At 41.9% G+C, this 13,661-nt stretch overlaps 1 protein-coding gene across 2 annotated transcripts in view; it reads right to left on the reverse strand.

Moving 5' to 3' along the window:
• Nucleotides 1-13,661, reverse strand: part of Lerp (lysosomal enzyme receptor protein) — a 119,742-nt gene that overhangs the window by 89,392 nt on the left and 16,689 nt on the right. For both annotated transcript variants that reach the window (XM_089236616.1, XM_089236617.1), the window contains exons 7-8: nucleotides 12,003-12,106; nucleotides 5,372-5,536 (exon numbers count right to left, since the gene is read on the reverse strand). In XM_089236616.1, the coding sequence (XP_089092742.1) occupies nucleotides 5,372-5,536; nucleotides 12,003-12,106 (269 nt within the window). The remainder of the gene's footprint in view (nucleotides 1-5,371; nucleotides 5,537-12,002; nucleotides 12,107-13,661) is intronic.

Genomic DNA, 13,661 nt, shown 5'->3' on the forward strand with positions numbered 1-13,661 from the left:
TGCTTTCACATTTCCTATTACAAAGGGAGAGAGCGTTTTTTTTCTCTTTTCTTCCTCTTATTTTTCTAGGCAATGCTATTCATCACCATGGGGAATGCCTATTCTAAGAAAGATCATCCATCCCTTCAGAGAAAAAAAAAGGACTTTTTCAGGCGTGGCTGCAAAAAGTAAGGAGTTATAAGGGCCCTTCCAGAGGGAAATGAAAAGTTAGGAGTTTTTAAGGAGTTTGTAAGGATATGCGAACCCTGTTGTTACGTCAGTGAAGCAGATGGATGGATAGAGAAGGATTCAATGAAGTAGACATAAAAGAAATTTAGGAATTAGCGATTTCAGAAATTTGGAAATTGGCAGGGGAAGGACTAATCCAACTGACTGCTCTTGAAACTAAAGCAATATGGCATGATGATCAAGATTAAGTGGACAACAAGTTCCTTATGAGTAACATAGAGCAAGGGCTTTGTAAGTTTAAAAGTGTTCCCCAAAGCAAAGTGGGCAATGCAATGGTCCAAGGAAGCAGTAGAAGCTTTGCGTTGAATATAGGATCCTATGGGTTGCCATGAGTTGGGGGTGATGAGAATAAAAAATTTTTGAAGGGGGAGAAGGCAATGGAAGAAAAAGTTTGGAAGCAGCGTTTCCTAAAGTGGGCAATATCACCCCCCCCCCCCCCCCAGTTGGCGATGAAATGGTCCAGGGGGTGCGATAAAAGCTACTAGTTTAACATAGGATCCTATAAGTTCACTTCAGTGGAGGGGGGCAATGAGAGAAAAAAAAAATTCTGAGGGAGGCGATTGTAGTGTTCTGTAGCGCGTCTCTCAGTTGACAACCTTGACGAAACAATATGGTATAAGGCTCGAGAGCATAAGAAGAAGAAAAGCCTCAGGAGACCGGAGGTTGCAAAAAAAAAAACTAGACATTCGAAAATAAACAGAGAGAGAGAGGGTGTGGAAAAGCGATCGAGTAGGATCGTCGTCTCATGTTAACGTTCTTATTTTATTTTTTTTTATTAATAAATTTCTGTTTATGCTTGTCATCATGAGTGCTCACTATTCAAAGAACATAAGGTCACTACATTGGCGCAGTCGACAGGATAGTGAGCAATAAATCGGACAATATTTAACGGAAAAACTTTCGTCGTGAGAAGGCGACGCGAAGAGAACTTTTGTCGTGAGGAGACGATACGAAGAGCACTTGAAGAGTGTTGGAAGAACGAAGGAAAAGTGCGGTGAGTGTTTTTTTTCATAAGAAAATTCGCTGGTTTCCTTTTCTTTGAGAGAATCATGGCTTTCTTAGCCAAAGGCAAAAAAGAGGACTTACAGCAAGTCGCTGCGGAAATGGGACTTGAAAATGTTATGCAGATGAAAGTATTTCAACTCAAATCCGCAATAACGGAGGCAGAATGCTATGACAAAGAGTTCATCGAACAGTTTTTGAACACCGTAATTGAGGAGAGAAAACAGACAGAGATGGAAGCAAGCGAGGAGAGAAAACGGAAAGAGATGGAAGCAAGTGAGGAGAGAAAACGGAAAGAGATGGAAGCAAGTGAGGAGAGAAAACGGAAAGAGATGGAAGCAAGTGAGGAGAGAAAACGGAAAGAGATGGAAGCTAGTGAGGAGAGACGAATGGAGTTCGAACTCAGAAAAATGCAACTAGAAAATGAAAGGATTCGCATCAGCGCGGCAGGTGAATCCCCGATTAACTCAATGGCAAGGCCAAGGCTAGAGCTACAGAACATTTTACAAAAGTTCAATCCGAAGAGCAACGAGATTAGCCTCTACCTGGTGCTGTTTGAAAGGCAAGCGAAAAGAGCCGAAATAAAAAGGGAACTTTGGGTTTCATATCTGATTGGACTATTACCTTATGATGTGGCGCAAGTCATTGCTAGAGAAAATGAAGAGACAACAGATGACTATGACCAAGTCAAATCCATTTTGCTTAAGAGATATAAGCTTACTCCCGAGAGGTTTCGACAGATGTTCACGAAGCACAGTAAACGATCGGAAGCAACGTGGTGTGATTTTGCTTATGAACTCAGAAACTTCTTCACTGAATGGATCCGAGGCCTGGAGATTACCACGATTGAAGAACTGTCTGATTTGATTATTACGGATCAGATAAAACGGAAAGTACCATCAGAGATTCGAGATCATTTTATAGATGAGTGGTCTCAATTCAAGCGACCCGACATCCTTGCTAGTAAATTGGATGACTACGAGAACGTCAGGGCAGACATCTGCGGGGATAAGAAAGCTTTTTACGGAGAAGAAAAGTCATTGTTACAGCAACAACACTTCAGTTATAGAGAGGGACGAGGAACATCGCCAAGAACAGCATATCAACCACCAACTCGGAAATATCATAGCAATAAGGACTGGAACAAGACCGAAAACACGATTATCAGAAAACCCCAAAGGAGTGTTACATCTGTGGACTGAACCATTTCGCTCGAGATTGTGACCGAAGATATAAGGCTAACACAAAAGAGAAATTGGAAGATAATGTGTTGATCGCAGAAATTCGATCGGAATTATTTAATTCTAGTGAATCGAGTCTGGATTTGAACCCTTTACGTTATGCTGATATTTGCATAGATGATAGAAAAATCAGAAGCTTAGTGGATTCTGGTTGTCAAATCCCAGTGATTCATTCTGACTGTATACAGGGACCAATAACTAAGAAAGGGAAAATCATCTTAGCGAGTGCATTTGGCGAAAGAATTGAAGCATCCCTTGTGAATATCAGTGCTTCGCTGGAAATAGGAAATAACAAAGATTTTTGTAAACCTGTTGAAATTCTCGCTGCAGTAACAGATAAAATTCGAGAACAATGCATTATTCCACCAAACGTACATGGACTACTTTGTGAGGCCGCAGACACCGAAGAAGGGCGATTGTCCTTCCCCACTAAAAGGGAATATCACAAGCCTCCTGCGACAGAGCGAAGGGAGAAGGGCGTGAGTGTGAATATTGAAGAGGACAAGATGTCATCTCTACCCGAGGACAAATACAAAAGACAGACTGAGCTGGTGGATGACCTGACTGAGCATTTCGACACCACCAAAATCTGCGAAATCAAACGCGAGAAGGTTGGAGAAACTCACCATCTCAATACAACCAAGAGCCGAAGCAAATCTGAGTGCACCCTACAAATGGAATTGGATCTAAGAAGGATCATAGCGGAAGCTCGTGATTATGACGAAATGGCATACTTGTGGACATCTTGGACAGACGTCACTGATAAACCCGTCAGGAAATATTTCTGGGAATTCGAGAAGCTCAGCAACGAAACCACGAAGCTTAATGACTTTGAAGACACCATATCCATGTGGCGGGATAACTACGAGTGTGACATACTCGAAGACGCCATATCTAAGCTGTGGAATCAGGTGAAACCGCCGCACAAGCAACTCCACGCTTATGTCCAGTGCATGACCAGGAACTGTTATGGTAGCGACAAGATTCAAGAAAGCGGCCCTGTTCCGGCGCATATTTTAGAGGACACGTGGGCCCATCAATGGAGTAGCATTATGGACCACATGAAGCTATTTACCGAGAAGCCATCGGTGGATGTCGCTGTGGCACTAAAAGTGAAGAATATGACGGTGCTGAAAGTGAAGACGGCTGAAGAGTTTTTCACTTCGTTGAGATTGAAGCCGATGACGAAGGTCTTCTGGAAGATGTTTATATTCAACAGATCCAAAGGCAAAAAGGTGGTTTGCCACGCGTTTGTCCACGAATTGTCCAATGGATTGGACTTCTGGATCAAAATGTTCGCACACAGAACCGAGGATGATTTCATCACTATTCACCATGAGATGGGACAAATTCAGTTTTTCATGCAGTACGAGCATCTACCACACGTTTTCCGGGGCGGAACGAATCCTGGTTTCCACGAGGCCACCGGGGACATCCTCGTCCTGCTGTTGATAAAGGACTTCGACATGAAACACGAGGGTTTAATCACGTTGATGTCCGACGTGTTGCGGTCATTCCTGAACATCGACGTGAAAGTGCTGATTCATACCAATCGGTCCAACAAGTTGGCGTCCGAGAAGTTCTGCGAGTCTACCGTAGATTGCAGAGATGCGGCGACCGACAAGATGCTCAAGAAACTCCTCCAAACGGATTACTTCCGAATCTTTGTGATAGACGGCGTGGAGATCATCGAGGTGATAATGACCAGGGCAGCTAGAGAGTTGATGCTGGACCGTTGCTGAGATACTTCGAGCCGCGCTGTTGGAATTCTTCAAAGAACAGAACAAACAAGAGAATTCAGTTTGTGTTTATAGGTAAACCCAATCTTGCGTGGGGGGTGTAGTGTTCTGTAGCGCGTCTCTCAGTTGACAACCTTGACGAAACAATATGGTATAAGGCTCGAGAGCATAAGAAGAAGAAAAGCCTCAGGAGACCGGAGGTTGCAAAAAAAAAAACTAGACATTCGAAAATAAACAGAGAGAGAGAGGGTGTGGAAAAGCGATCGAGTAGGATCGTCGTCTCATGTTAACGTTCTTATTTTATTTTTTTTTATTAATAAATTTCTGTTTATGCTTGTCATCATGAGTGCTCACTATTCAAAGAACATAAGGTCACTACAGCGATGGAAGAAAAAGTTTGAAAAACTATGGTTTAAAGCATCAATGCATTGTTTCCAAGACATAACCCATCTATGGCATGTTTTCACATGTAGAAAAATTGGAAGAGTTGCTACCATACTTTTCCTTTCTTTCAAACCAAATATGGTCAAGACCCTATTAACTTTAGCCGTTGCCCATTGAAGAGTGAGGTCATGTAGTAAATTACCATACACTAACAAATTAACTGAAATGAAGAAGAAACAGCTAACAGATATTGTAATATTCTTTCAGAAAACATCACAGAGAATCACTGTAGGCCCCTCCTACTTCTACCACAAAGCAAATAATATAAACGAGAAATCTAAAAAAAAGTGAAAATTCATGGTTTATGTTAATCGTGGGTTTCTTGCATTTATGGTCACTCACCTGCCAAACATAACCCCAAGGGAGGACTGTATAGACAATTTTAGTTAAGTTATGGAGGGTATTGAGGCTATGCTGGATTTTCATTCTATATTCAAGTCCTTTCACAAAAACTGTATTATTAGTGATTCATTATATCGCATTTATGCACCCGTGGGTTAAAACAGGACCAATAAATTATAGGCACTTCTAAATAACACTTACTTCCATGTTTTTCACAGGGAAATTATTTTAGCTGAGAGTGGTACAATATTATTCCTGCTATATTTTCAGTTATAAATGAAACACAAATTCAATCATGAATAAAAAAGGAGAAATTAATGGTCATTAACTATGAAAGGAAATTATTATTTTAAATGGTAACTGGTGCTCTCTTACCATCTTTTTGTGGTTTGAACAATCTTTGGAGATCAATTGTTTCCCCATTCTGTGTAACAGTGCAAGATATATCTTCATGAGAATCTTTGACACATGCATGAATGGTGTGCCATTCAAAAAGATGGACACAGCCACTGGATGACAAATGAAGAGGTCCAGTTTCATCTGAAAATAAATCAAGAAAATAATGGAATTTTTTTTTTTATTTCCACTCACTTTATATATTTGCTGGAAATTTTTTTGTAAACCATTATTAATACAGTCGGCGCTCGTTACACTCCCATCCCCCATAGCAATCATTGCACTGACCAGTAGAATAAGTCCTAAACGTTTTCATATAATGACTATCATATACGTTTTCATTTCGATATAATGACCGTATTAATACAACGCCCGTTTTCGAGGGGATGCTGGGATTGTTATATCAAGCATCGACTGTATAAATATTTGTAATAACAATCCAGCTTTTATATCTTTTCAGCCATGTGTATCTTTTCAACAGTAAAGATGTGAGAGAATTAAAACTTAATGTGTGTGCAAGCAAAGCACTATATAGCAGCAGGCAGATGACATTTGTCCTTAAGGAATGTGCTAATCAACTGTTGAGGCCAGTTGCACAGATTTACAGAAGTAGTATCGCTGAGGGTATTGTCCCAGGGGATTGGAAGCTTGCTAATGCGGTTCCAATATTCAAAAAGGGTAGTAGAGAAACCGTGTCTAATTATCGTCCAGTGAGTTTGACGAGCTCCCTCTCAAAAATTTTGGAAATTATTATCAAAAAGCAGTCGGTGAAGTGGATAGATCAGAACATGTTGTAAAACCAGCAATGGCTCAGGAAGGGGAAGTCATGTGTAACTAACCTCCTTTGCTTCAATGATCATGTGACTAAAACTTTGAGAAATGGCAAAAACGTTGATGTTCTTTATTTTGATTTCCAGAAGGTATTCAATAGAGTCCAACATGGCAAACTCTTGATGCATTTACATGAGATTGGGATTGGAAGCAACTTTTTGAATTGTATAGAATCATGGTTGAGAGATAGGCCACAACAGGTTATAGTGAACTGGGAATTTTCTGATTGGACAGGTGTCAAACATGGAGTCCTTGGGCCCATACTTTTTTCTCACTTATCAATGAACTGGATCAGGGTATTGATGGGATTGTAAACAAATGTAAAGCTGATGGGGGGGGGGGGGGTAGTCGGGAATCCAAGTGATAGGGAGATGCTCCAAACAAACTTGAATAGGATTGCAGCATGAGCTAATGAATGGAGCATGAACTTTAGTGTCAATAAGTGCATGGTCCCTCATTTTGATACAAACAACCCATGTTTCACTTTCACATTCAATGGTATTACTATCCTGGATTCAACTAGGATCACCGATTTGAGAATTCTCATTGACGAGTGGCTTAAGTTTTCTGAACATTGCTCAGCAGTGGTCAAAAAAGCAAAAAGAATGCCCAGAATGTTTAATTTTTAAAAAGGTCTCTTTGCTTTCTCCTGAAGTCATCCTTCCACTTTTTTAAGGCTCAGTTTGTCTTGCACTGGAATATCCATTAGGTTTTGGAGAGCTCACCTACAGGACCATAGACTTGGTTGAGAGGGGTGTAGAGAAGAGCTACGCGTACTCTTGTTGACACACACGAGGCTTGAGCTATGAAGAAAGACTTGATTTCCTGAATATGTTTACATTAGAGGTTTCCTGAATATGTTTACATTAGAGGTTTCCTGAATATGTTTACATTAGAGGTTTCCTGAATATGTTACATGAGATGGATAGGATGAACTACAATTTATTAATAAACCGTCAATCGTGCTTTGACAAGTGGACATTACTATCGTTTAGTGAGGGGCAATTTTCAGGTTGTGGTGTCGCTGGGAGTTTTCCACTAATAGGGTTGTTAATAAATGGAATAGCTTACCTCCAGAGGTTGTGAATTCCATCACAATTGATGTTTTAAAAAGAATTATGATAGATGCAGTGGGATAAATTGAGAAGTTATCCATACTTAGATACGACAACCCTAACCTTTCTTATGGGCAGTATATTACATATTGTTACGAAGGGTAGAATTTGAAAAGGCTTGGTTAACGCATGCAAGGTTCGTGTGGCATGTGATTGTGATAATAGAAGAACGAGATTCAAAATGGACTCGGAAAGTAGAACGCGAAGGGAGAAGACGTTCGGAAGGCTGCTCTAGTTTAGCAGTAGTTTTAGCAGCTCATGTAAATAAAAGCGAGTATTTGTTCTCGAATCCTCGTTCGTGTGATTGTCTACCCATGTTCAAGTCCTCGGCGAAGAACCCTGGAGAGATCCACGCGACGGGACGGGTCTGGTGAGAAGAGGTTCGACCAGTGACCCGGCGCCGCGACGTAACAAAACTGGTGTCAGAAGAGCGACGCTGCAAGGACTTGAATGGTCAAGACAAGAGTATGGAGAAGAACGAGACGGGAGAACAGTTCAAGCAGCTGATGGAGATGATGGTCCAGATGAAAGTTAGCATGGAGTCCAATATCGCCGCCGTCAACACATCCATCGCTGCTCTCAAGGAGGATATTGTCAATGGTGTGAGGCAAACCATCGCCGCTGCTTGTGAAGAAAGCGCATTAAGTCGAGTGTATCATGGCTCACAGCGGCATGGTGGGGAGCGTAGACTGTGCAAGGAAATTGAGTTTCCATGCCAGATGGATATCGACCCTGGAGTCAACGTCAGAATCGTTTGGAGAGACCTGGATCGAAGATTCCAGCAGCGAATTCTGTACGTGGCACCGTCGTTGACCCTACAGACAGTCAAGGGAGAGAAGGTGACTGTGCGTGGAAAGTTGGAAGTCTCAGCGAGGTTGGTGTCGGTCACCTATCGTCTTCGCAGCCGACATCCAGGACACGGGCATCCTCGGACTGGACTTCCTGAAGAAGCATGGACTGTCTTTGGATATTCGGAGTGACCAGTTGTCTAAAATGAAAGAACAAAACGTCGTCCTACTTGGAGGTTGTCACGACGAAGTCCTTCAGCGGAAAGTGATGGCTGTTCCAGAAGCAGGAATCCCCGATGGGAGCATGGACGATGGTGGAATCGGAGTCGTTCTCTTGAGAAGGCCGGGTAGCCGTAAGAGAAGAATCCAGCATCGTGAGGGAGCATCGCGGAGAGATGCCGTTGCCATATCGAGGAAACCATGCCCACGGAACTGCCGTCATTGTCTCAAGGTAGAAAGGAAATACAGGTCTGCAGAACCTATTGCGAGGCAGCTACAGTCTCAGGACTTAAGTGACGATCCTTGGAGTGACGAGCACACTCGAAAGGCACAACTGGAAGATCCGGACGTACAAGTGGTCATACACTGGAGGGAATCCACCAGGAACAGACCAGGGTGGCAAGACGTCGTTTCTTCCAGTCCGACCACAAAAATATATTGGGCCCTCTGGGACTCCTTGGAGATGGGGAACAGCATGCTCTACCGCCGTTGGGAGTCAGAGGCTGGAAAGACTTTCAGACGGCAACTCATCATAACCGAAGGCCGTGTGATAGAAGTTTTGAAAGGGTCGCACGGAAGCGCGACTGATGGACATTTCGACATCACCAGAATGGTACGGAGGATTCGTGTGCGATACTATTGGGACAAGTTCAGGACCAATGTGGAGAAGTGGTGTGAGAACTGTGACACATGTGCTGCCCGAAAAAGACATCCGAAGTGGACTTGTGGCCGACTTCAACGCTACAATGTTGGTGTGCCATTCAAGAGAGTTGCCTTAGACATCTTAGGACCGTCACCTGAAACCCACGATGGTAACAAGTCTATACTTGTGGTGATGGACTGTTTCACCAATTGGACGGAAGCATTTCCTGTTCCCGATGAGAAGGCCGAGACTCTAGCACAAGTGTTGGTGCGGAATTGGGTGTCTCGATTCGGAGTACCCATGATGATCTATTCTGATCAGGGACGAAACTTTACGTCAGCGGTGTTCCTTGAGATGTGCAAACTTCTGGGAATGGAAAAGACGCGTTCTACTCCGCTTCATCCGGAATCCGATGGGATGGTGGAGAGATTCAACAGGACCCTTCTGAATCACCTCTCGTTGTTCATGTCGAAATACAAACAAGATTGGGACTCAAAGTTACTGCTGCTTTTGCTGACCTATAGGAGTGCCGTCAACGAGGGCAGTGGATTCTCACCGTCACAGATGATCATAGGATGGGATCTTCGGATGTCAAGTGGCCTGCTGTTTGGGCGACCGCAAGACGCTCCTCTTCGTATGGAAGAATACGTCGAAAAATTCCGGGAGCACCATGAGGATGTGCATCGAATCGCCAGAGACAGGATCGACATCGGCCCCGAGAAGATGAGAGTTTGCTACGATGCGAAGGCCCCATCTCACGACTTCAAGGAGAGAGACCTTGTCTGGCTTTGGAATCCGAAATGCAGGAAAGAAGGACGTCCGAAACGACGGATAGAAAGGCGTCTGACACGACAGGAAGAGTGGTGCCCGAAGCTCCGGAAAGGAGGGTGTCCAAAACGATGGAAAGGAGGATGTCTGAGACGTCGGAAAGGAGGATGTCAGAAACTCCACACTTCATGGAAAGGACGTCACCGTGTCAGGAAGAAACGGTGTCCGAAACTTCAGACCTCATGGGAAGGACGCCGTCGTCTTAGGAAGAGACTAGACATCATCATGATGTGGATTCAAAGGACACTGAAGTTCAAGGTTGTCTATGTCATCAGACTTACTTATTACCATAAGGACTAAGGAGGACTCACCGATTTGAGGACTGCATTGCCCGGGACGTGCAACTTTCGAGGAGGGGGGGCAATGTTACGAAGGGTAGAATTTGAAAAGGCTTGGTTAACGCATGCAAGGTTCGCGTGGCATGCGATTGTGATAATAGAAGAACGAGATTCAAAATGGACTCGGAAAGTAGAACGCGAAGGGAGAAGACGTTCGGAAGGTTGCTCTAGTTTAGCAGCTCATGTAAATAAAAGCGAGTATTTGTTCTCGAATCCTCGTTTGTGTGATTGTCTACCCATGTTCAAGTCCTCGGCAAAGAACCCTGGAGAGATCCGCGCGACGGGACGGGTCTGGTGAGAAGAGGTTCGACGAGTGACCCGGCAGCGCGACGTAACAATATTATAATTAGAGTTTTTGGTTATATATGCTTTTATATTGCTGCTGTATTTTAGTTATATTTGACATTCATATTTTTTATGGGCATAATTTTTCAGCTACTTTGTTGGGCAATTTGCTTGTTGTGGCCATTGTATTTGTATAAGTTGTGATTGAAAAATACTTTTCTCGAGTACACAGTGCCATCTTAACGTATGGGTCTACCCGGGACCTCAAGAGAAGAGGGGCCTCAGTAAATTGAGTTAATTTTTCAAAAATTTGCCAGGCAGGGCTTCAGAAAAATCACTTGGCCCGTGGGCCCTGCAAGTACTGAGTTTTTAGGCCAGCAATAAATTATTTTATTACAAAATCACTTAAGCTACAGTGAAACCTGTCTGAATCTAAAAATCATTTCCGTTTTGGAGAGGATTCTGTTTTATGAAGGCACACATCAAAGCATTAATCATAGAAGGGACTAATGTTTAATTCCATTTAAGACATCTGTCTCATACGCTGTCCAACTTAAACAGGTTTCAATGTACTAAAAATTTATGATTCACTGGTATTGTTTGTTTTTTTCATAGAAATTTTAAAAAAGAAAATTTAATTGTTTTTAATTTATCTCAAATATTTGGAATTGTATTACTTTTATTACAATTTTGGGAACTATGAAAAAATTAAGGCATATAAGCTGTAACTTATATTCCTCCTCTCAAAAACTTAAGTCTCGCTGCAGTGTTGAACATTGAATATATGTTTTGATAGGCAACTATGATTCGCAACTTATCGCTGAACACAAGAGTTGATTGGCAGTTTTGCTCAAATAAACACAGTTTATGAATGAACGCTCAAAAAATTGCCATTTTTGGCATTTAACTATTTTCATTATGAACCAATATCAAAGGAATGGGTGGGCACCCTATAAATCAATAAATGATAGCAAGGCCCAGCTCTGCGAGCTGTTATTATCATCAACTTGATGCAGCTGAACTGCATTTGGATTAAATCAGAAAAAAATTAAAACATTTTTTAGTGTGGGGATGGCCCCTACCCATCGCTGTTTGGGAACAATCCCCTAGTCCCATGCATCTGACGATTGGTGGTAAATATAATATAATGAATCCCATTTTTATGGGCAACGGTTTAAAAAAATTAAATTTCATTAAAATGAAATATAAATTTAAAATCATCAAGAAACAATGATGGTAGGGAGGGGAAAAAAATTGACTACTAGATATGAGAGGGAATTGAACCCACAATCTTCATTATGTGTCCCATGCTCTAACGACTGTACCAATAGAGGATGTTAGTTTCTGGTAAAATTAAGTATATCTATTATTAAACGTGGCCAAGAAATATGTTGGCGCAACCAACAGTCACCAGAAAATCATGTCAATCACGTGCATGCACATTCTGACAATGTTCAACACTGCAGCGAGTTGCTTCTCTCAAAATTTGTCAAAACATTCTTTTCAACATGTTACTGTAGTTATTCTAATCCAGAATATAAAAATATCTTGAATTTACTCAACTGTTTTTGTTACACACAAAGTTTATCACAGTTTTTTCATGAAGTTCACCAGCTCCACAAAGTCTGCCATTTCCATAAGAAAGAAAAACTTGTCCATCAGCAAATCTGGGATTTAAAAAAAAATGACACTGTTTATGCCAATCGGTATGGACTCTTGTAAATTTTGCATACAAAAATGAGAACTTGAGAATAAGTACTGCATAAGCATATGAGCCAGAGCATTCCTCATATGTATTTTTATACGCACATGTGAATTTTTCAGTGTAAGCCTGCAGTTCAATGGATAAAATCCAAAAATAATGAATCTATACCATACAATCAATCATACAAATAATTACATAAGATCTAATAACAATATATTCACGTTTTCTATGAATACCAGTCTAGAATCTATATTACAACAATAATACAATCACATGATACAATCCATCTGTATGTAAAATTTCTTTATAACATAAATACAAAAAAAACAAAAAAAAAAATGTATATTGAACAATTATAAACCGACCTAAACCATAATAGGCTGTTGCTAAGAAAAATAATCCACGGAGAAACCCCTTGTAGACCTACTGGAAGGACAGGTATGTCCCTTGAGGTCAAAAGTGTATGTTGAATGTGTTTCTGTATATGTTTGTATGTTATAATTTAAAAAAAAAAAAAATTATTTAACACACTGACTTATGTCATTAATTTATTCACAATAAACATTAATGGTCATACATCAGGGTTGGTAAAAACCCGGTTTTACAAACCAGGAATGGAAAAAAATCAATCCCTAGCATGATGGTATTACTACTGTTGTTGCTTCTTTGTGAAAGAAAAAAACAGAAAAAAAAAAACCCTATGAGATAATACACCACTATTTTTACACTTAAGAGCCAAAAAAACTGGTACACCTGCCTAATATCGTGTAGGGCCCCCCGCGAGCACACAGAAGTGCCGCAAAACGACATGGCATGGACTCGACTAATGTCTGAAGTAGTGCTAGAGGTAATTGACACAGTGAATCCTGCAGGGCTGTCCATGAATCCGTAGGAGTAAGAGGGGGAGGGGTGGAGATCTCTTTTGAACAGCACGTTGCAAAGCATCCCAGATATGTTCAATAATGCTCAAGTCTGGGGATTTTGGTGGCCAGCGAAAGTGTCTGAAGTCAGAAGAGTGTTCCTGGAGCCACTTTGTAGCAATTCTGGACGTGTGGGGTGTCGCATTGTCCTGCTGAAATTGTCCAAGTCCGTCGGAATGCACAATGGAAATGAATGGGTGCAGGTGATCAGACAGGATGCTTACGTATCTGTCATCTGTCAGAGTCGTATCTACACGTATCAGGGGTCCCATATCACGCCAACTGCACACGCCCCATACCGTCACAGAGCCTCCGCCAGCTTGAACAGTCCCCTGTTGACATATAGGGTCCATGGATTCATGAGGTTGTCTCCATACCCGTACACGTCCATCAGCTCCAAGCAATCGGAACCGAGACTCGTCAGACCAGGCAACATGTTTCCAGTCCTCAACAGTCCAATGTCGGTGTTGTCGGGCCCAAGTGAGGCATAAAGCTTTGTGTCGTGCAGTCATCAAGGGTACACGAGTGGGCCTTCGGCTCCGAAAGCCCATATCGATGATGTTTCGTTGAATGGTTCGCACGTTGATGACCCAGCAT

Source organism: Pholcus phalangioides, unplaced genomic scaffold (genome assembly GCF_987345545.1).
Source record: "Pholcus phalangioides strain wild (caught in Gottingen) unplaced genomic scaffold, Ppha-v1.0 ptg000009l_1, whole genome shotgun sequence".
NCBI classification, from domain to species: Eukaryota; Metazoa; Arthropoda; class Arachnida; order Araneae; family Pholcidae; genus Pholcus; species Pholcus phalangioides.